The sequence below is a fragment of the Phocoena sinus genome, chromosome 8, assembly GCF_008692025.1.
Source record: "Phocoena sinus isolate mPhoSin1 chromosome 8, mPhoSin1.pri, whole genome shotgun sequence".
Taxonomy (NCBI): domain Eukaryota; kingdom Metazoa; phylum Chordata; class Mammalia; order Artiodactyla; family Phocoenidae; genus Phocoena; species Phocoena sinus.
This window is the reverse complement of record NC_045770.1, coordinates 17,945,915-17,969,008: the sequence shown is the minus strand read 5'-3', so window position 1 is coordinate 17,969,008 and position 23,094 is coordinate 17,945,915. Positions and strand designations below refer to the sequence as shown.

At 40.5% G+C, this 23,094-nt stretch overlaps 1 protein-coding gene across 1 annotated transcript; it reads left to right on the top strand.

Annotated features, from left to right (window-relative positions):
• The first annotated feature begins 6,567 nt into the window (after positions 1 to 6,567).
• Positions 6,568 to 22,255, top strand: NNMT (nicotinamide N-methyltransferase). Its single transcript, XM_032641276.1, has 3 exons — positions 6,568 to 6,831; positions 7,823 to 8,030; positions 21,554 to 22,255. The coding sequence occupies exons 1-3, from the start codon at positions 6,678 to 6,680 to the stop codon at positions 21,984 to 21,986; spliced, it is 795 nt and encodes a 264-aa protein (XP_032497167.1). The 5' UTR covers positions 6,568 to 6,677; the 3' UTR covers positions 21,987 to 22,255.
• Positions 22,256 to 23,094: the final 839 nt, after the last annotated feature.

Genomic DNA, 23,094 nt, shown 5'->3' with positions numbered 1-23,094 from the left:
AAAGTTGTCATATTTCCAGAATGCTTAAACCAATGCCTAGAACATAGTAAGCACCCTAAAAGTATTTGCTATTTTATTGACTAGACAATAATTTGTTTAGGATTTTTGTACTTGTGTTCATGAGTGAGTTTAGCTTGTAATCTTTCTTTCTCATAAATAACCTTGGTATTATGGTTTGGCTAAACTTATCAAATGAGTTGAGGAGTGTTTTTCTCTTTTTCTTTCCTCTGAGTTTGTGTAATATTACGATGACTGATTCCTTGAATGTATGGTAGAACTCACTTGTGAAGCCATCTACTCTGAAGGCTTTGTGTGGGAAAAATTTTCAATTTAAGTATATGTTGGTTATAGGTCCGTTCAAGTTTTGTATGTGCTTTACATTTACTTAGGAATTTGTAAATCTAAATTTTTAAAATATTGGCATAAAGTTATTCATAGTATCTTGTTATCTTTTAAAGGTCTGTAGCATCTGCCATGAGGTTCTCTTTTTCATTGCTTATTTATGACCACATATGACATTATTTTTTATATGTTTGTTAGAATTACCCACCAGTTCATTCTTTCTTGCATCTCAGACCTTCCATCTGGGTTCACATTCCTTCTGTCTGAAAGATATTATTAGGATTTCCATTAGAGAGGACCTACTAGTGGCAAACTTTATTTTTTTTTTCCTGAGATTTTTTTTTTTTTTTTTGCGGTACGCGGGCCTCTCACTGTTGTGGCCTCTCCCGTTGCAGAGCACAGGCTCCGGACGCGCAGACTCAGCGGCCATGGCTCACGGGCCCAGCCGCTCCGCGGCATGTGGGATCTTCCCGGAACGGGGCACGAACCCGTGTGCCCTGCATCGACAGGCGGACTCTCAACCACTGCGCCACCAGGGAAGCCCTGAGATTTTTTTTTTAACATCTTTATTGGAGTACAATAGCTTTACAATGGTGTGTTAGTTTCTGCTTTATAACAAAGTGAATCAGTTATACATATGTTCCCACATCTCTTCCCTCTTGCGTCTCCCTCCCTCCCACCCTCCCTATCCCACCGCTCTAGGCGGTCACAAAGCACCGAGCTGATCTCCCTGTGCTATGCAACTGCTTCCCACTAGCTATCTACTTTATGTTTGGTAGTGTATATATGTCCATGCCACTCTCTCACTTTGTCCCAACTCACCCTTTCCCCTCCCCGTATCCTCAAGTCCATTCTCTAGTAGGTCTGCATCTTTATTCCCGTCTTGCCCCTAGGTTCTTCTGACCACTTTTTGTTTTTTTAGATTCCATATATATATGTGTGTATATGGAATCAAACTTTCTTTTCTGTCTCAAAATGTCTTTTTTTTTTCAAATTCTTGAAAGATTTTTTTTCTTGTTATAGAATTCTAATCTGACAGGGACTTTTTTCAGCCTATCAACAATATTGTTCTCCTGTCTTCTGGCTTCCCTTTTTTGCCCTGCAGCATCAGTTTTTAGTGTAACTGTCACTCTTTGAAGATAATCTGTATTTTTTTCTCTGGATGTTTTCAACATCTTCTTATGGTCTTTGGTGTTCTGCAGTTACAGCAATAAAATGTCTAGCAGCAGGTTGCTTTTACATATCTTGCTTGGGAGTTACTGGACTTCTAAATGCAGTTTTTCATAGAACTGTTACAAGGATTAAATGAGTTAATATTTGTAAAGTACGTAGAACAGTAGCTGCACAAAATAAGTGCTCCATAAATGTTACCTATGATTGTTTCTGTGTATCGATAGCTGTGCCTGTTATAAATTCATTGCTTCACAGCTCCATCCCACCCTTCTGTATTTTGTGATGTGAGAGCTAGATTCTGCAAACACAGTTGGTCTTTGCCAAATGCCTCTTTGTTATGTTCTGCCAGCGGGGGATGCTGGAGAGACACACAAGGCTTGGGAAGGAGGAAGAGACTTGCTCTTTCCTGGGGTTTATTTCCTGAGGTCTTGTGGGCTTGTGATCCTGAGAGCAGTCTCTAGCAATGACTGTCTTCACTAAGCTAGAGGCCCAGTGCATGTCTGATCCGTATAGTGGCATTTCTTGGATTCCCGTGCTGGACACCATCCACGCAGCAGCTGTGCTTTCTCATCAGAGCTGTGAGTCTCAGTTCTACAGCCTGTACTCTAAATTTCCAACTTTGTCCCTGGTTCCCTTCATTCCCAGTGGCTTTTTACATTTGCCACCTCTGTAATTCTAAGGTATACATTAGAGTTCTTTTTACCCTCCTAGTAGTTAACCATTTTTAAACTTAGTTAATAATTCTTTATATTAAACTTATATTAAATTTTTCCAGTTCAAATTTCTGTCTCTTGACTAGACTCTGACATAGTACTTTCATCAGTTCTGGAAAATTCTCTGTCTTTACCTCTTCAAATGTTACTCTAATTCATTGTATATCTCTTTTCCATCAGAGACTCTAATTTAACGTGTTAGACCTTTTCACTTCATACTCTTTCTTTTTCATATTTTCCATTTCTCTTTCTCTCTCTTGTATACATTTTGATAATATCTTTTAGCCTATCTTTCAATTTACAAATTATCTCTTCAGTTATATCTTGGGGGTTTCCCTGGTGGCACAGTGATTAAGAATCCACCTGCCAATGCAGGGTACACGGGTTTGAGCCCTGGTCTGGGAAGATCCCACATGCCACAGAGTAACTAAGCCCGTGGGCCACAACTACTGAAGCCCACGTGCCTGGAGCCCATGCTCTGCAACAAGAGAAGTCACCACAGTGAGAAGACTGCACACTGCAATGAAGAGTAGCCGCCCACTCGCCGAAACTAAAGAAAGCCTGCACACAGCAACAAAGACCCAATGCAGCCAAAAATAAATAAATAAATTTAAAAAATTATATCTTGTAGTTGGTTAAACTTCTCTACGGTTATACACACACACACACACACACACACATATAATAAAATGTATAAAAATATGATATATCTGTATCTACAATAATACTTTTAGTGGTTTTCAGAAAGAGGGTATGTCTTGAGAGCTAGTCAAACATATTACTGGAAACTGATATGTCAATATGTAGAATCTTTCTTCTAAAAAAAATGTAAGCAATGTTTATGTTTTGGGTTTGTATAGTATATTCTAGGAAGAGAGTTGATCTAGCCTCTGGAGTCTAGGGTATGGTATTCTGGGAAAGAATGCCCCACTACTTTGATTTTTTTGTGCACTAAATATTATAGAACTATTTTCTCATGAGGTCATGACCTGAGATAATGAACCAAATACTTTATCAGCTGACCACATGCGAAGAGAAGTTACCAGTGGACCAAGCTCCCAGATTAGATGGGAATGGCATATTTTCTTTCTTTCTTTCATTTTGCCTTCCTTCCCACCCTTTCACTCTCCCTTCTTTCTTCCCTTTCTCTTTCCTTCTTGATCTTTGTTTCTTCCTATATACGTGCATTCAAACATTCATAATTATAACAAACATTCATGTAAGAGTGGGTAGAGGGCCTTTATGAGGAAGCAGATTTCTATATATAGTGAAATCTGATTCTGACTATCAACCTTGGTGGCTTCTGAAAAGAGCGGGAAAAATGAATTATGAGGTGAAGGGGAAAGGGGTACAACAGTATCAAGGCCACATATAAGCTATAGAACCATTAGTTTTAAAGCTCCCTGGTAAATTGCCCATCAGTGAGCATAGGGTACATTTCCCAATGTAAGGATTCAATGTAAGGGAAGCTATGATTTAAATTTCTCAATACCTTGAACAGAGAACTTTGAATAGGAAAGATATTATTGAAGGAAACCAAAATATATCACCCTAAAATATACCACTTCGGCATATTCATTATTTTGAATTAAAGGCACTTAAGAAACAGCAGGTACAGGACTTCCCTCGTGGCACAGTGGTTAAGAATCTGCCTGCCAATGCAGGGGACACATGTTTAAGCCTGTGGGTCTGGGAAGATCCCACATGCCATGGAGCAACTAAGCCATGCTCTACAAATACTGAGCCTGCGCTCGAGAGCCATGAGCCACAACTGCTGAGCCCTCGTGCCACAACTACTGAAGCCCACACACCTAGAGCCCATGCTCTGCAACAAGAGAAGTCATCGCAATGAGAAGCCCACGCACCGCAACAAAGAGTAGCCCCAGCTCGCCGCAACTAGAGAAAGCCCGCACACAGCAACAAAAACCCAACACAGCCATAAATAAAATAAATAAATTTATTTTTTAAAAAAAGAAACAGCAGGTACAAGGATACTCTGACCCTTCTTTTTCTTCCTGAAAGCAGGAGATAAAACTCCCATATGAAAGATACCCTCCCTATACCAGGAGGAAAGAAGACACTTCAATCACCAGAGACAGGGAATTTGGGGCTGAGAAATCTATGCAAACAAACTTTGTTGAACCAACCTTTACCTTCTTAGTTACTTCTCTACCATTTAGTATCCTACCCCAAACAGCTTTGTCTTGTCAATTCTTCACAAATTTATTATTTCTTTGTCTAAAAGTTCTAAAAGCTCCCTGCTCTGGTCACATCTTCAGGTCTTCATTCTCTTGTGAAGACACCCTTGTACATGTAAAAAAATTTATTAAATGTATATTCTTTTCTCCTGTTAACCTGTCTTATGTCCATTTAATTCTTAGGTCCAGAAAGAGACCCTAAGGGGATAGAGGAGAATTTTTTCCTCCCTTATTATCCCCATTTTACACACCAAACTGAGGCTTAAGAATCTCAAAAGTTAGTTTTTCTAACTGCCATTTCCATACAAACTGTTGGTAGCAAATCAGGATGGTAATTTCTATCTTTTGGCTGAGTTCTGGATGCTTCCTGCTGTATTCCATCCCCAGGGCAGTCAGGAGAAGCAGGAAGTACCAGTGGTGCAGCAGCCCCTCAGAACCACTGCCAAAGACACCTTGTTTTGATTCTACATCCTTCAAGTCTGTGATTTGACTTTTGAAGATCCAGCAGTTTCAATAACCCGAGCCAATTTGTCTGTCCCATATCAGTTGCTGCAATGGGAGGTGAAAAGATCCTTTACTCCCCCCACCACTATGCAGACGTAGTCAGCCAGCTGTGAGGAGATGAGTCAGAAGGTTCTCTAAGCTCAGGGGCCAGAGTCACCATATGGAATGGTCAGAATGGAGCCATGTGTATAGTGGATGCTCAAAAGAAGAAGCCAGTTTGCACAGAAGGGAGGGGGGAGAGAGAGAGAAGAAGGAGAAGAAGAAGAAGAAGAAGAAGAAGAAGAAGAAGAAGAAGAAGAAGAAGAAGAAGAAGAAGAAGAAGAAGGAGGAGGAGGAGGAGGAGGAGGAGGAGGAGGAGGAGGAGGAGGAGGAGGAGGAGGAGGAGGAGGAGGAGGAGGAGGAGGAGGAAGAGGAAAGAAGAGGAGGAGGAGGAGGAAGAAGATGATGAAGAAAATGAAGGGGAAGAAAGAGAGAGAGATTAGCTGCCTAATGATTTTTTTGGTCCATGAGACCCAGTTAGATACCCTGCAATTTATTTCCATTATAGTCTCCTATTAATAATTCCCTGAGCTTCTTTGTGTGAGTCTCTTTGCCTTGTAACCAAATGGGCCCTTACTAAGTCATCACCCATGGAATACCATGCATTTGCTGCAATTGCATTTGGTACAATATGACAACAGTCAACTAATCGCTCAGTGTTTTGAACACCTGTTAGGTAGACCCCCCAGTGATGTGCAGTAGGGGTTATAAAGAGAACTGAGCCATGGTCCTTGACCTAAAGGAGGTGGTTTTTTAGTGCATCATACATGTAAAATTTAGTTTGGGAAGTAAAATTGACACAGGCAAAACCAGGAACAAATACATGACACCACAAAATCAAGTGCTTGGCTAGTTGAACTAATTCTAAGGGCAGTATGAGTTCAGAATTGAGAATTTAAGGAATTCTTTAAGGAAGTACGGGGCTTAAAGTTCACTTTGAAAGAACTGTCAGGATATGGATTGCCAAGAAAGAGTGGGGGGCTGGGGAGGAGGTGCTTTCCAGTTGCTGAGAAATGGCACTGGGGAGGATGGTGAAGCTGCAGACTACAGAGAGGGGATGAAGGGGTGTGTAGAGTACAAGGAGAGAGTTAATTGATCTCGTTTTTAAAAATTGCTATTTTACTCTCTTTCCAGACTTCATCTGAGATTCCTTCTTTAGCCAACATACCTTAGCCCTGAGCACATTTCCTCTCCTCATCTTTCCCTTTTTCCTTTTCCTTTTCTTTTCTTTAAGTTGTTTAAACTTAAACCATTATTTGTGACTCTCTTTCCTGGGAGAATCACTGCAAGAAGAATGATGGTGCCATGGGAAGGTGACCCATCTGTCTGAACCTAGAGGTTCTTCTATGAGTTAAATAACTTCCCTGGTGAGCCCAGGTGAGTCTTCTTGTCTCTAGTCCCTTGCAGCTGAACTTCACCCCTTGGCTGAGCATTGCATACAGCTCATAGCCCTCCCCCTTCCCCTTCCCCCTTCTTTTAGGCTCCCTTCCCCAGGAATTTCATCACTTCCTAGAACTGCCAAAACATTTTTGGTATATTTCTCTCAGTTAGTGTTTAACTAAACATCTACCTTTAAGGGATGGGCTGAACTGATGGGAGAAATATTGATAGCCAGAGACTCAAGAAGACAATTTCTGCAGGGTGCCTCCCTGGCTTCTGGAGGGGCGAGAAGGAGGGCAGTGGACTGTTGGCACAGGAGTGAGACACAATGGAATCTGGCTTCACCTCCAAGGACACTTATCTGAGCCATTTTGACCCTCAGGCTTACCTAGAAAAATATTATAGCTTTGGGTCCAGACACTCTGCAGAAAAACAGATTCTTAGGCATCTTCTGAAAAATCTTTTCAAGATATTTTGCCTAGGTAAGTTTGTCTGTTGTCTGTGTGTCTCCCCTCCAAATGTGAGTCATAGAGAGAGAGTCTCAGGGCATGACTCTTGTGTCTAATCATTGTTATTTGACAGCCCTTTTGGCATCACCCATTCATTTAACTAGGATAAAAACTAACATTGGGGTGGATACTTTACAGTTTACAAAGTGCTTTTATATCCATTATCTCCTTTGGCCCTGCAAGAGGGTAATCTAAAAACTGGAGTTCTGTCCTTGATTCTACATTGATTTGCTAGGTCACTAGCCAGAGATTTCACTTAAGAAATAGAGATTCTAGGGACTTCCCTGATGGTCCAGTGGTTTAAGACTTTGCCTTCCAATGCAGGGGCTGCGGGTTTGATCCCCGATTGGGGAGCTAAGATCCCACATGTCTCATGGCCAAAAAACCAAAAACATAAAACAGAAGCAATATTGTAACTAATTCAATAAAGACTTTAGAAGTGGTCCACATCAAAAAATAATAATAATTAAAAAAAAGAAATGGAGATTCTAGTAATTATTCTATTCCTAACTCAAAGGCATGTTGTGAATGTGCATGAGATAAAGACCTCCCATGAAGGGAGGATGCTTTTTGAAGAACTGGATGTGTTTTGGAGAAAGACACTATAAAAACTCAATTTTTAAAAAATTTTAACTTTCTCTCAAAGCATTCCTTAATAGTTTTTACATTATCTGTGTGGCAGTCTTTCTGGATCAGGGGTCTGTACACCAGATGCAGATCTTTTTTTCCCTCCTCCTAGAGCTAAAAATATACCAGCAACATGCTCTACCCTTGAATGGGGAATGGAAAGTAAAAAATGTTTTAAAAAGAGACATTGAGGGAAGAGGGGTGACTAAAGAGATGGTCTGTCTTTGGGGCTCTCCTTGGGGCTCCCCAGCATAGTCCTGGCAAACAGAGTGCAAATCAGCTCTATCTGCCACCATATTATGCCTGACCCCCTTCCTCATTCCCTCCTGTAAACCAGATGGTGTGAAGGGAGACCTCCTGATCGACATTGGCTCTGGCCCCACCATCTATCAGCTCCTCTCTGCCTGTGAATCCTTCAAGGAGATCATCGCCACTGACTATACTGATCGGAACCTGCAGGAGCTGGAGAAGTGGCTGAAGAAGGAGCCAGGGGCCTTTGACTGGTCCTCAGTGGTGACCTATGTGTGTGAGCTTGAAGGGAACAGGTAGAGAAACTCGGGTCTTCTTCCTGGCTCTCTTAGGGTACCTGTGCGCCAGTTCATTTCAGAACCAAAAATTATCCTTAGAGTCCAAGTTGAAAAGCAAAGGAAACAGAGAGAGAGGGACCAAAGAGAAATCCAAATGGAGAAAGAGAGAGCTAGAGAGAGAGAACGAGAGTGAAGCACATGCGTGTTGTGTGCACGCGCACGCATGTGCGTGCGTGTGTGTGTGTGTGTGTGTATGTGCACCAGAACTGCAGAAGACATAGCTGAAAAAACTGAAGAGTTGGTTACTGAGCCAAGATGAGTGGTCACAAAACCTTTCCAGGCCTGTGTATGGATGCAGTGTGCAGGCCAGATACTGTAGGACCTTGTTTTAGGAAAACTTCAAGTAAGAGGCCAAACCAGCTCCTCGCTAGAAGGTTTCAGGTCAGGGCTTGCCGCCCTAGTGACACTCTGTTGCTAGCCGTCCAAATGCATAGATCTCTGCTGTGAAAGTGGCTAATGCCGACACCACCAGATATAACAAAAATCTGCCTAGGTTTTTAAACTGAGATTAGCAGCATAAAGGAATTATTTGAAAAGAATTTGTTACTCACCATCCATAAAATTAGGGCTTTATATATTGACAACTAATGATCAAAATCTTATAGTACCCTATCTATAAGTAAATTTAAGCAAACAAAGTTTGTTTAAATTACTAATTCTCTCCATGCAAGAAATTGGCAATAGACTACCAGCCAGAGGGGAAGAGTCGAGCACTTCACTTTGTTATTCCCTTGTCCCATTCTACAACCCAGCTGACCATCAGTGCCTGGAGCATCATGGCTTTGCTGCTATGAATATTGACAAGACCCCAGAGACTCCTTTGCAAATGGCACAAAAAGACCACTTTTGTGTTCTAGTGTTTAGCAGAGGAGGTCCCTTGTCTCCTAGAGCTCACATCAGGGAAGGCAGGCACATACCAAATCATTTAGGGCCTTCAAGGCCAAGTTAATGCTTGTGGACTTCAAGTGTAACAAGAAGACATCAGACGTATAACTAGGAGAGTGATGTGACCCAACTTACATTTAGAAAGATCTCTCTGGCTATTGTGTAGAGAATCGATTGGAGGTTTAGAGAACAAGAGATGCAGAAGGGAGAGATGATGGTGGCTTGGACTAGGTGATGGAGAGAGACAGAAGGTTTTAAGATGAATTTTTGAGAGAGAATGAATAAGAGTTGGTAGTGACTGGTTAGTGGGAATGAGGAAAGGGAAGTATCAAGGATGACTCCCATGTTCCTGAACTCGAACAACAGGGGGATTGAGGTACCATGCCTGAATCCCAAGTATGAATATAAAATCATGTGTTCTCAACATGTCGCTCAGGAGTATGCCTACCTCCATGTTCTTCTGGAGTGATTGATGGTCAATTCATTTTTCTATACTTGCACTTATATTTGATTCCCATCTATTTACCAACTTTTGTTTATTCCTGAGTCAAGTTCTCTTCTGAAAATTTCTCTAAAGTCTGCTTCTATTTCTTTAACCCTCCCATTTTCTTTTAAAGGTCTGCTGGCTTCAGCTTATTAGGAGTATTCTAAACTGTATATTCATTTTCTTACATACTGTTGCTACATTGTCTTATTGGTAGTAAATGTGGATTGTCAAATCTAAGTTATCAAGATGACTCATTGGTGGTACAATTCCTTATAGTACAGAAGTATGAATAAACTAGAAGTTTTACCTTGTGTTCCCAATTAAACTTTTTGGTATTATGCTGAGTCACTAAACTTCCACTGCGTTTTTTGGTCTTTTATTCCCTTTACCAGGGATAGTAAGTATTGAAATCAGAGAGTTTGAGTCCTCCAACTTTGTTCTTTGCAAGATATTTTGGCAAATTTAGTGCCATTACTTTTAGAATAAATTTGTACATTTCTTCAAAAAAAGTTTACTGAGGGCTTCCCTGGGGGCGCAGTGGTTGAGAGTCCGCCTGCCGATGCAGGGGACACGGGTTTGTGCCGCGGTCTGGGAAGATCCCACGTGCCGCAGAGTGACTGGGCCCGTGAACCATGGCCGCTGAGCCTGTGCCCCCGGAGCCTGTGCTCCGCAAGGGAGAGGCCACAACAGTGAGAGGCCCGCGTACCGCAAAAAAAAAAAAAAAAGTTTACTGAGATTTTTATTGTAATTTCTTTGAATTTACAAATCAATTTAGGAGAATGTATATATTGCATCTCCAGTCCATGAACATGGTTTATCTCTACACTTAGTTAGGACTTCAGTTTCTCTCAGTTCTCATATTTTGCATATATTTTGTTAAAATGTCTCTGTGTTTCATGTTTTTTAATGCTACTGTTGATTGTACCTTTTAAATTTCAATTTCATTTTATTAGTTTCATCTGCTAGTATATAGATGTACAATTGATTTTTTGTTTATTAGATCTTGCTGACTTCATTAATTTCATATTTTATTTTATTTTTTATATTGAAATATAGTTGATTTACAATACCTGTGTTGGTTTCAGTTGTACAGCAAAGTGATTCATTTAACATATATATGTATATATCTATATTCTTTTTTCTATTCTTTTCCATTATAGTTTATTACAAAATATTGCACTAATTAATTTTAATCATTTTTGGTAGATTCCATAGTACTTTCTATGTACATTCTTATATGATATACAAATAAAAATACTTTTACTTCTTCTATTTCAACTTTATGCCTTTATTTTTTATGCCCTATTACATTGACTAGGACCACCAAAACAATGTTGAACAAAAATGATAAGAACAGACATTTGTGCTTTTTTCCATATCTAAGGAAAAAATGTTCAATGATTCATCATTAAGAATGACATTATTTATAGATTTTTCATAGAAATTCTTTATCAGACTAAGTTCCCTTGTATTTCTAGTTTCTTGGGGGGTTTTAATCATATGTTAAAATTTGTCAAAAAATTTTTTTGCATTTACTGAGTTGGTCATGTGATGTTTCTCCATATTCTGAGAACATGAATTATGTTGGATGATTTTTGGTATTTAAACCAAACTGGCATAAACCTCTTGGTCATGAAGTAGTAATCTTTTTATGTATTACTGGATGTGATTTGCCAATATATTTTTAAGGATTTTTGCATCTATATTTATGAGGGATATTGAGCTATAAATATGTTTTCTTGTTATATGCTTGGCAGATTTTGATATCCGCATGATGTTAATTCATATAATAATTTGGAAGTGTTTCTTCCTCCCCTAATTTTTGAAGGAGTTTGTATTATTTCTTCCTTAAATGACTGGTAGAATTCACCAATGAAGCTACCTGAACATGAAGGTTTCTTCCTGTGTGAGGAAGTTTTTTATTAAGAAGAGTATTCCTTTAATGACTATTTGGATTGTCTATTTCTTTTTTGTCTGTTTTGATAAGTACTATTTTTCAAGGAATTTGTCCTTTACATCTCGGTTGTCAACTTTATTGTCATAAAGTTTTTTTACAATATCCCTTTATTACTCTTTTAATGTCTGTAGGATCTTTGGTGATTGTCCCTCTTTCATTCTAAAATTGGCAATTTGTCTTATTTTTTAATCTTGATTGATCTTGTTAGAGATTGATACATTTTATTACTCTTTTCAAAGAACCAGCTCTTGGCTTTGTTGATTTTCTCAGTTGTCCATTGTGTATTCCATTGATTTCTACTCCTATTTTTCTTATTTTCTGTCTTTCACTTACTTTAGTTTTAATATGCTCTTCTTTTTCTAGCTTCTTGAGATAGAAGTTTAGGTCATTTATTCTCACACTTTCCTTCAGCACTCTTTTAGCTGCATCCCATGATTTTTGATGTGTCATATTTTTGTTATTATCCAATTCAGCATATATTCTAATTTTCTTTGTGATTTCTTCTTTGACCATAAATTATTTGTAATTGTGTTGCTTAATTTCCAAAGTTGTTGGGATTTTTTTTCTAGATATTGTTACTGGTTTGCAATTAAATTTCATTGTAGTCAGAGTTTTATTTTGTGACCCAGCATATGATCTATTTGGTGAATCTTCTATGTGCTCTACATTGAAAAGAATGTATATTGTCCAGTTGTTGGTGTCATTTCTATAAATATTAATTCAGTCAGGTAGATTGATGATATTGTTCAAATTCTCTACATGATTTTTTGTTTACTTATTCTATCAATTACTGGGAGAGAGAGATGTTAAAAATCTCAAATTATGATTGTGGATTCATCTCTTGCTCCTCATAATTCTGTCAACATTTGCTTCATGCATTTTGAAGCTTTGTTATCAGCAGCATACACTTTTAGGGTTGTTATGTCTTCTTGATGAATTGACTATTTTATCATTATATCTCCCTTTACCTCCAGTAATACACTTTGTTTTGAAGTCAACTTTGATATTAATATGGCCACACCAGCCTTCTTATTCTTGTTGATGGCATAAAGGTGGTAGGGGCCTCTAAGATGGTCCCCACTAATCTTCACTTCATGTATTCATGCTCTTGCTTAATTCTCTCCCCATGAATATCCATTGGATTTAATGACTGGATTCTAACAAATATGGTGCTGTAGAGTGATGGGACATCAATTCTGAGATTAGGATACAAAGAGACTACAGCTTCCCTATTGGGTGCTGTCTCTTATGCTCACTCACTTGTCCTAAGGAGTGAGTTTGGAAGCAAATTTACCCCCAGGTGGGCCTTCAGATGACACTGGACAACTCTGAGAGTGGCCAACGCTGCAGTCTCATGAGGGACCTTGCACCAGAGACACTCAGCTAATCTACCCAAGTATCTGACCTGCAGAAACTGTGAGATGAATGTTTGTCATTTTAAATTGTTAAGTTTGGGCATAATTTATTATGTAACAATAGATAAATAATATACATGGTATAGCTTTTTCTACCCTTTTGTTTTCAACCTGTCCATGTTTTTATATTTAAAATGACTTCTTTTCAAATAACATGTAGTAGGTCTTGCTTTTCAATCCAACCTGACAATTTCTACCTTTTAACTGGATTGTTTACTCAATTTACATTTAATGTAATTAGTGATATTGTATGGCTGAGTCTAAATCTACCATCTTGGTATATATTTTCTATTTATCCCATCTGTTTGGTGTTCATTTGTACCTTTGTCCTGCTTCTTGTTGGTGAATGAAATATTTTTTGTTTTTCCATTTATATAGTATAATTATACACATTTTTAGTATGACTTTATCTCTTCTATTGACTTCTATCTCCTCTGTTGACCTCTTTTGTGTTGTGTGTGTGTGTGCGTGCGCATGATTTTTCTATAAATTACATAATATATTTGCAACATCTCATGAACAATCTAAGATATTACAACAGTGTAATTCCTTTAACCCACTCTCCTGCCCCTTATACTCTTGTTGTCATATATTTATTCTGTATAAACTATAACACTATAATACACTGCTATAATTTTTGCTTTAAGCAGTCAGTAGTGCTTTTATTTGCTTTATTGTTTTATTTTTAATTTTGGTTAAGAAAATACACATCATAAAATTTATCACCTTAATTCTTTAAGTGTACAGTTTCGTAGTTTTAAGTATATTCACATCAGTCAGTAGTATTTTTAATAAATATATATAAACTCTTCTGTGTTTATCCACAAATCTGTCCTGTCTAGTATTCTTCACTCCTTTCTGCAGATCTAGGCTTCTATCTGACATCATTTCCCTTCATCTGGAGAACTTCTTTTAGTGTTTTTGTATAATGTATTTCTGTTGGAGACAAATTCTCTCAGCTTATCAATATCAGGCAAGAATCAATAATTCTTTTCTTCCTCGTAATAGGAGGAATTTAACAATTTTTGACACCCAAAGTCCTTCTGACATCTTCCTTCTCAAAATTTATTGTTAAACTTTGAGATTTTAAATTCAAATATTGTAATTTAGAGTATTTTTATATTTTCTTTGAACATCATATGCTCTCAGTTTGTAATCATATTTGCAACTATGTGGATGTATTTTATGCTCATTTTATATGATTTTTTTAGTTGTTGAGTTTTTAATTCCGATTCATGTCATAGTCAACCGAGTAAGTCTTTGGACCCTTTTCAAGAAGAACACAAAAGTGACATATTTTCTACACCCATGAATATTGGGAAGGTATTTTTGGTGCCCTTACTCATGAGCAACATTGTAAAATTGTTTAATATTGCTTAAACATTGCTCCACGTTTTCCCCCCGCATTAAGTAAGAAATCAAGAGAGGCTATTTTCACATGCTATTTTAACCTGTAAACCCCTTACTTAGAATTTTATGCTGGCTAGAGCCTTCAAACGTCAGATATTTCTTCAAGATAACAATAATTTCAAACTTTTAAATGGACTATGTGATTTCACAGAATGAAACTGACATTAACTAGAAGAAAACTGTAGTGATGAGGATTTAGACAATATTCAAAATTATTAAATAAGGAATTTCCCAGGACTTATAGAATATCAGGGAAAGTTTATCAAAACGTTCTTAGTCGTTGTCAGAGAGCACATCTTTCCAAGGACCAAATCATGCGTCAAGAGGCTTTTAGAACTCTGCTCTCAATTTCCCTAGCTATCACAAACCTTTCCATCTTATTCAGAAATGAACCCTTAACATCTAGCAGGATACTGAAAGCATTACTTATCTCAAGCGAGAATTGTCAGCTCGTAACAATTGTTCCTGAGACACTGTCCCTTCCCAATCACTCTGTCAGACTAAGGAACTGTATTTTTGGTGGTAAAATTCTGCATTCTCACCCTTATCCTTCTGCTAGATCCTGTGGCTTCAACTGTTTTGAGAATGATAGTGATCCCATTCAACTAATGTCTTTCTTGCATCTTCAAGTTCCTCTATCAACCCATAACCTATTTCCCCTGAGATTATTTCTTCTTTATCTGAAGCTATTTCTTATGCTGACTGCTTCCAAAGACAATTTGAGCTGTCTACTCTTCCTCCTGTTCCTCTGGAGTGTGACTCAGACATTTAGATACCACTCATTTTTACAATTATCCGAAAAGTTGTAAGACACTGGTACTAAATTCTTGTCTCACACTATACATATTCATCAAGTCAGCAAGTCAAATACTAAGATATAACTAACTACTCAAGAACGAACCAAGGAAAATGAGCGTCACCTTAAGAAATCCTAGAAACAGCATTAATTTACCTCTGGCACCTGGAACCTGGAACACGTTGCCTTGTGGTCCACAGATGAGCATCTTCCGTATCATCTGGGAACTTATTAGGAATGCAGACTCTCAGGCCTACCTACAGAATCAGAGTCTGCATTTTAACAAGATCTGCAGGGGACCGTATGCATTTTACAGTTTGAGAAGCACTGGTGTTTGGAAGGGAGCTCCCCAACAGGTATGTCAGGACACGCTGGTGGGGATGTGTTAGAGGTGTGCTCTGCAGGTTCTCCTCAGCCCTCAGCCCTTGGGGCAGCCTGGAGGGGTCTGGGGAGGTTGGAGCCCCTCCTGGTTGCCTCTACAGACAGCAGCTCCTCCACTTACCTCCGTGTACCTGACAGGAGAAAACTTGAGCACCTGTAGAGGTGGCGGTTCTCTGAAATAAACACTTTCCTTACAAAGATTTTCATATCTATTGAAAAATACGTTGTCTAGGGCCCCCAATAGACATACCTGTGCCAAACTTGTTCTGTGAACTAGTGAACTGCCTCTATCCCAAAGCATCCCTGTATTCCCAAGTCTTGTAAAAGATTGATATTCTTTCTCAGACTCGCCATCTTGGTGGTCATGATGATTGTCTCAGGGATGACTAGGAAAAGTTTTGCCTTTTACAAGGATGCCTTTCTCTTGAGCACGGGCTCTCACTGCATTATCTCTTGGAGGAAATTAACAGGACGAAAAACCTTCAACTGTCCATTTCTTCAAATGGTAAACATTTCTATTCCTGTGTGTCAAAGCATCTCAAACTTAATGTGCCCAAAATAGAGCTATGATCTTCCCCAAATCTGCTTTATTTCTGGTATTCTTATCTCCTTGAATGGTACCATCATATAATTAATTGGAGAAGCCAGAAACCTGGAAGTCGGTCCTGTCATCTCCCTGTCAGTCATATTTCATGACCAGCAGCAAGTTCTGTCTCACTTCCTGAGTTCCTCTTAAACCAGTATATTTCTTCCAGTATTTTCCATGCAAGCTGTTTTCTTGGTCCAAGCTACCAACCTCTCCTTCCTAACTGGCCTCCCACCTCCATTCTTGTCCCAAATTGATTGCCTCAAAGTATAAATCTGATCATATCACTCCTTTCCTTAGTACCCCCTTAATATCTCCCCATGGCTTTTAGGATAAAAAGCAAAATTCTTAACATCCACGAAGCCTTGTCTAGTCTGGCACCTGTCTTGTGGTCCCCAGACTAGCAGCTTCCATGTCAACGGGTGAGAGCTTACCTTTTTGCTTCCCATTCTGCCATGCCCTGCTTTGTTTTCTGAGGTTCAGCCACACTGGTCTTCTCCTCTCCATGTTTCTTCCCACCAAAGGGCCTTTGCTCTTGCTATTTCCTCTTACTGGAGTATCCTCCTCCCTCCCTACTCTCTTTGGTCCAGTTCACTCCTACTTATTTATCCTCTCTTTCTCTGCTCACCTGACTCCTTTCCGGAGGAGCTATCCCTGATGCTTCTACACTGAGTCAAGCTCCTAGTATTCTTCTCTTAGTGCCATGTGCCCCTCCTGCCTGGCATTCATCACAGCTTTAATGTTTCAGTTTTGTGGATGATCATTGGATTATGTCTTCCTCCCACACCAGACTGTAATCTCCATGAGGATAGGATTTGTTTCTCACTGACCCATCTTAGGTCTCCACTGCCTGGTGCTTTTCCTGGCACACAATAGAAGGTCAAAAAATATTTATAAAAGAAGTGACTACAGGCATTTTGCTTTCCAGATGCTGCCTCCTAGCGTCACTCAGTTGTGGCCTGTATTGAAGGTTCCACAGTGATGAGTCCTTTTGCTCTTACAATTCTCACGTTGACATCCAAGCTTATTCAGCTTTTCATTTCTTTTACACGTCTTGATGGTTTTCCCTCAAGAGGGCCTGCTGGAACCTCTGGGGATGGGGCTTGGGGAGGTAAGTGGAATGGAAAAAACATGTCCAGGGGATTCTGATTCACCACCCGCCTTGCAGCATCAGGGCAGGAAGATCCTGCTTTAAATCTCAGGATAACTACCTAGGGTCTGGACAGACAATCTTATGAAGTGTTCTTCCCAGGAGTCCCATTCTATCCCTTCCTCCCCCTCTCCCTCCCCAGTTCCTTCAGGCTTTTATAGACAACATATTTACAGAGGATGTGGCTCCTTTTTTTTTTGGCATATTGATTCCTTTGAAAGGCTAGATCTTTAGAGCTAGAGAAATGGCCACACGGTGGTTAGCTTTCTGTAAAACTGCATAACATTTTTCTGGTGTGTATTTATTCCCTACCCCTTGAGCTAAACATGAAGCTGAGTGATAATTGCCTGTGTCTCCAGGTGAGTCTATTTCATTGCAGGTGTATCACAGGCCCCGAGGAGCCCTGAGGTGTAATCTTTACATGGCTGCCTCGGCAACTGAGTTCACCAGTGTTTGTAGTGCGTCCGAAGACAAGCAGGTATCCACGACAGTGGATGTTTCTAACAAATTTCCCTCTCAAATTGGCACCTTCTCTGCCAGCTTTCCAGATTTCACAGTGTGTCTCACAGTTTGGGAACAATTTCCATCATCATCTAACTGGCAAATACTAGTTCTGTGGCAACTTGTGTTTTTAAAATAGCTTCATACACAGTAGGGCCCAGAGGTCCAACCGGCCTCTGACGTAATCACTTAAATACACATTAACATAATGTTCCCAAGAGACAGCATCATCTCTGGACACGTTCAAAAGAACACTACATTGTCACTTGTTTAGCTTTTTGTATACACATAAGTTATCCATAGGTGAGGATAGGTTATTTGAATTTTTTCTATTCTAGATTAATTTACCTCTTCAAAGCCATGTTTCACACAGACTTTCATAATGTTGAATTATTATTTTTTATTCTTGAAATGATCTGTCAAATTATGCATGCTCTGTCAGGCGGGGTGGTAGCTTTGTAACTGATTTCCCTATTTTTAGAACAACTAACCCTCCTGGTTTGTCCAGGACTGAGACGGGTTCCCAGGACATGGGATTTTCAGTGCAAAAACCAGAAAAGTGCAGACCACTAGGACAAATTTGTCACCCTACTACCATTTCTACCCCAAGAAGGGGAACAGGTAGACCCAGTCAAAGGAAATTATCATTCCCTGTATCTCCCAGTTTATTGGTCAGTAGGAATTCCCTGAAAGTAATATCTTGCAAAGCTTTCTTCTCTCTTTCTCTCTTTTTTTTTTTTTTTTTTTTTGCGGTACGTGGGCCTCTCACTGCTGTGGCCTCTGCTGTTGCGAAGTACAGCCTCCGGACGCGCAGGCCCAGCGGCCATGGCTCATGGGCCCAACCACTCCGCGGCATGTGGGATCTTCCCGGACTGGGGCAAGAACCCATGTCCCCTGTATCGGCAGGCAGACTGTCAACCACTGCACCACCAGGGAAGCCCTCTCTTTTATTTTTTTAATATTTTGGTTGGCATTTTTAAAAAAATTATTTATTTATTTATTGGCTGCACTGGGTCTTCGTTGCTGCGAGCGGGCTTTCTCTAATTGTGGCGAGCAGGGGCTACTCTTCGTTGCAGTGTGCGGGCTTCTCATTGCAGTGGCTTCACTTGTTGCGGAGCACCGGCTCCAGGCGCGCAGGCTTCAGTAGTTGTGGCTCACGGACTCTAGAGCACAGGCTCAGTAGTTGTGGCGCACGGGCTTAGTTTCTTCGCGGCATGTGGGATCTTCCCAGACCAGGGATCAGACCCGTGTCCCCTGCGTTGGCAGGCGGATTCTTAACCACTGCGCCAGCGGGCAAGTCCCCTCTCTCTCTCTTTTAATAGAACAGCTTTATTGAGATAAAATTCACATAACATATGATTCACCCATGTAAAGGGTGCCATTCAGTAGTTCTTAGTATGTTCACAGAATTGTGTGATTTTAGAACATTTCATAACTCCTCAAAGAAACCCTATACCCATAAGCAATCATTCTCCTTTCCCCCAGTCCTCTCAGCCCCTAGCAACCACTGGTCTGCTTTCGGTCTCTACAGATTTGTCTTTTCTAGGTATTTCATAAAAATGGAAACATACACTATGTGGTCTTTTGTGTCTGGCTTCTGTCACTGAGCAACATGTTCTCAAGGTTCTTCCATGTTGTAGCCTGTGTCAGTCGTTTGTTCCTTTTTATTACTGAATAATATTCCATTGTATGGATAGACCACATTTTATTTATCTATTCATAATTTGTTGGACATTTGGATTGTTTCCATCTTTTGGCTATTATGAATAATGCTGCTATAAATACTCATGGACAAGATTTTATGTGGACACATGTTTTCATTTCTCTTGGGTATAATCCTATGATTAGAATTCCTGGGTCATAGAGTCTGCCGTACAGAGTGAAATAAGTCAGAAAGAGAAAAACAAATACCGTATGCTAACACATATATATGGAATCTAAGTAAAAAAAATGGTTATGAAGAACCTAGGAGTAAGACAGGAATAAAGACACAGACGTAGAGAATGGACTTGAGGACACGGGGAGGGGGAAGGGTAAGCTGGGACGAAGTGAGAGAGTGACATTGACATATATACACTACCAAATGTAAAATAGATAGCTAGTGGGAAGCAGCCCCATAGCACAGGGAGATCAGCTGGGTGCTTTGTGACCACCTAGAGGGATGGGATAGGGAGGGTGGGAGGGAGACGCAAGAGGGAGGAGATTTGGGGATATATGTGTATGTATAGCTGATTCACTTTGTTATAAAGCAGAAACTAACACACCATTGTAAAGCAATTATACACCAATAAAGATGTTAAAAAAATAAACAAAACAGAATTCCTAGGTCATGTTAAATCTCTATGTTAAAACTTTTTTTTGGGGGGGGGGGCGGGGGGAACTTCCAGACTGTTTTCCAAAGTAGCTGGACCATTTTACCATCTCACCAACAGAGTATGTAGGTTCCAGTTTCTCCATGTCCTTGCCAACACTTAGTTATTATCTGTCTTTTTTATTGTAATCATCCTAGTTGGTGCGAAGTGGTATCTCATGGTTTGATTTTCATTTCTCTGATGTCAGCGATATTGAGCAACTTTTCTTATGCTTATTAAGCTTCTTAAATGGAAAATTATAGCACAATTAAAGGATGTTTGTAAATAACTGATTATACACACTAGGCTTTAGATTTTAACTAAGTATTTAAATAGGATGCCCACAGCTAATTGCTATTATCTCAAATCATTCTACCTGGAGGTAAATCTCCAAGTTTTCTTTAAATCATCAACTTTTCCTCATGACCAGAAATGGTCCCAGTATAAATCTCTCTCGTTTGCTCTGATGTTGGGCCATCCTCCGTTCTCTCTATCAAGCATCGTTGCCTGAGTGGCTGTCTTCTCTGGAGCCAGTGACTGTGTGTTTCTTGCACATAAGCCTGGATTTGTAACCCTGGTGCTTTGTTGATTAACTTCCTCAAAGTGTTGGATACTCAATCATCACTCGTACTATTTGGACTCAGTGGCCTTCTGGGCACTTTATACACTCAGCGGTTCCTCTCTTTGTCTTAACTCTCTGATTTTCTGCTACTTCTTTTCCTTTTTCTGTTCCCTTTCTCCAGTTTCTCTTGCTTACTCTATGTGTTTATTTAATTTTGTTCATTGGTTAGTTTGTTCCTTTATTCCTCCACTAATAAATTCCAAAAGGACCTGAGGCACTGGATTCCATCTCCTGCCCTTGCCTTTTCTCCTGTCATTAACGAATTTTCTCTCAAGAGACCCCATTGATTTGGCAGAAAAGGATAGGATTCCTGGCAAGGCTACCAAGAAAACTATCTCCATCAGGAAACATACTCCCTATCTGCAATATCTTTTGGAGCCTGAGCATGGAAACAAGGAGTTTTCATCTTTCTAGAAAGGCCCTGGCCACAGCTGTGTGACATGATCAACAGTTTCTACGAATGCCTATGGATGACCTCCTATTGATCAGCAGCTACTACAAAGATACCATTTCTGCATTTAAACCATTATTACTTGATATATGTGGCCAAACAGTCACTACCTTACAGTTTGGCAGAGGGAACAAGGGTAATAATAATTAATAATAATAACAACAATAATAAATGATCTAGGCACTATTCTAACAGTAGAAGAAGAATTTCCTGGGGGCAGTCCACTGTAGAAGCAGGCAACCAGGTATTTTTATTATCATTTCCATATTATTATTTACTTTGTAAAAAGATTTAACCCAGCACAAGGTAATATGGTCACCTTCAGATACCAAAATGGTCCCTCATTTCTACTTCATCTGTTTTTACAACAGGGATGGCCCTAAGGCTTTACCCTTTGGGACAACACTGCCATTTTCATTCCTGACCTAAGAGATCTGGGGTTCCCATGAGTGGGGTAGCCAGTGATCTTTGTCGGTTTGTGTGTTTCAGAGTCAAGGGGCCAGAGAAGGAGGAGAAGTTGAGGCGGGCGATCAAGCAGGTCCTGAAGTGTGACGTGACTCAGAGCTGGCCGCTGGGGGCTGTCCCACTGCCCCCGGCCGACTGTCTGCTCAGCACGCTGTGCCTGGACGCCGCCTGCCCGGACCTCCCTGCCTACCGCACGGCCCTCAGGAACCTCGGCAGCCTGCTGAAGCCGGGGGGCTTCCTGGTGCTCGTGGATGCTCTGAAGAGCAGCTACTACATGATCGGCGAGCAGAGGTTCTCCAGCCTCTGCCTGGGCCAGGAGGCAGTGGAGGCTGCCGTGAGGGAGGCCGGCTACACCATTGAACAGTTTGAAGTGATTTCCCAAAGTTATTCTTCCAACATGGCCAACAATGAAGGGCTTTTCTCCCTGGTGGGGCGGAAGCTGAGCACATCTGTGTGATACCTTGGGATCCCCATTAAAGCAATTCCTCTGGCTTACCCAGTTGACTTCAATCCTTGGTTCTAACTGCCATGGTCATTATTCTGAGTAGAGGTTAATGGCTGGGGCCCAATGGTTCATCTAGGGCAGGGTTGGAGTGGTCAGTCTGCCTAGGAACCATTGGTTGACCACCTACTCTGTGCTCCCCAGATGTGCTGGTGTTATGAGGACTCCAACACGACAAATGGGCATGTCTAGTCTTCACTGCCTATGATTACAAAAGAATACCTCATTTTCCTTGAATATCCCAGTTATGATGGCTTAAGCCCACACATGACTACAGAGAAGTGTCTGCAGTTATTCACTCCTCATTTCCTTGAGGCCCTGATGCCTTCTTCTCTCCCAGGAACAGGCTTCCCCTGTCCTTCACTTCTTGCCTTCTCCGGGGACCGTGTCCTCCTCTGGGGTCTACTGGTGTTACCACCACCCAGAGTCAGAGAACAGCTGTCACTTTTGCCTCTTGGTCTCAAGAATGGGGTACGCCTTTCTTTTACTTCCCTCAACGCACCTGAGCCAAGGCTGTGACTTTTATACCCGAAGAGAAGTTTAGGAGTTAGCAAGAGAGAAAAGAGACCCTGTCTTGCAGATGCTATTAGAAACAAGTATCTTTGGGAATTCCCTGGTGGTCCAGTGGTGAGGACTCCACGCTTTCACTGCTGAGGGCCTGGATTCAATCCCTGGTCAGGGAACTAAGATCCCACAAGGCACGCTGTGCGGCCAAAAAAGAACAAAAGAAAGAAAGAAACAAGTATCTCAGAGCCCACATCTGTAGAGGGTCCTGGAAGGTAGCCTGTTGGTATAGCTTTTGGCCAAGCATCTATTTATCTACTTGGAGTTAGCATACCTCCATATGACACGGCCACCCTTTCTGGGTCCTATGCCTGTCAACCCAAGGCTCTAAAACAGAAGTTGACAAACTACGACCCAGGAGCCAAATCCAGTCTGCTGCCCATTTTGTAAAGTTTTATTGGAACACAGCCATGGCCATTCATTTGCGTACTGTCTGTGGTTGTTTTCCTGCTGTGATGGTAGAACTGAGTAATTATGAGAGCAACTGTATGTATAGCCT

Coding starts and splice junctions, on each gene's coding strand:
- NNMT (XM_032641276.1), top strand. CDS start 6,678: ATGGAATCTGGCTTCACCTCCAAGGACACTTATCTGAGCCATTTTGAC. Junction 6,832..7,822: donor TTTCAAGATATTTTGCCTAG/GTAAGTTTGTCT, acceptor CCTGTAAACCAG/ATGGTGTGAAGGGAGACCTC. Junction 8,031..21,553: donor TGTGAGCTTGAAGGGAACAG/GTAGAGAAACTC, acceptor TGTGTGTTTCAG/AGTCAAGGGGCCAGAGAAGG.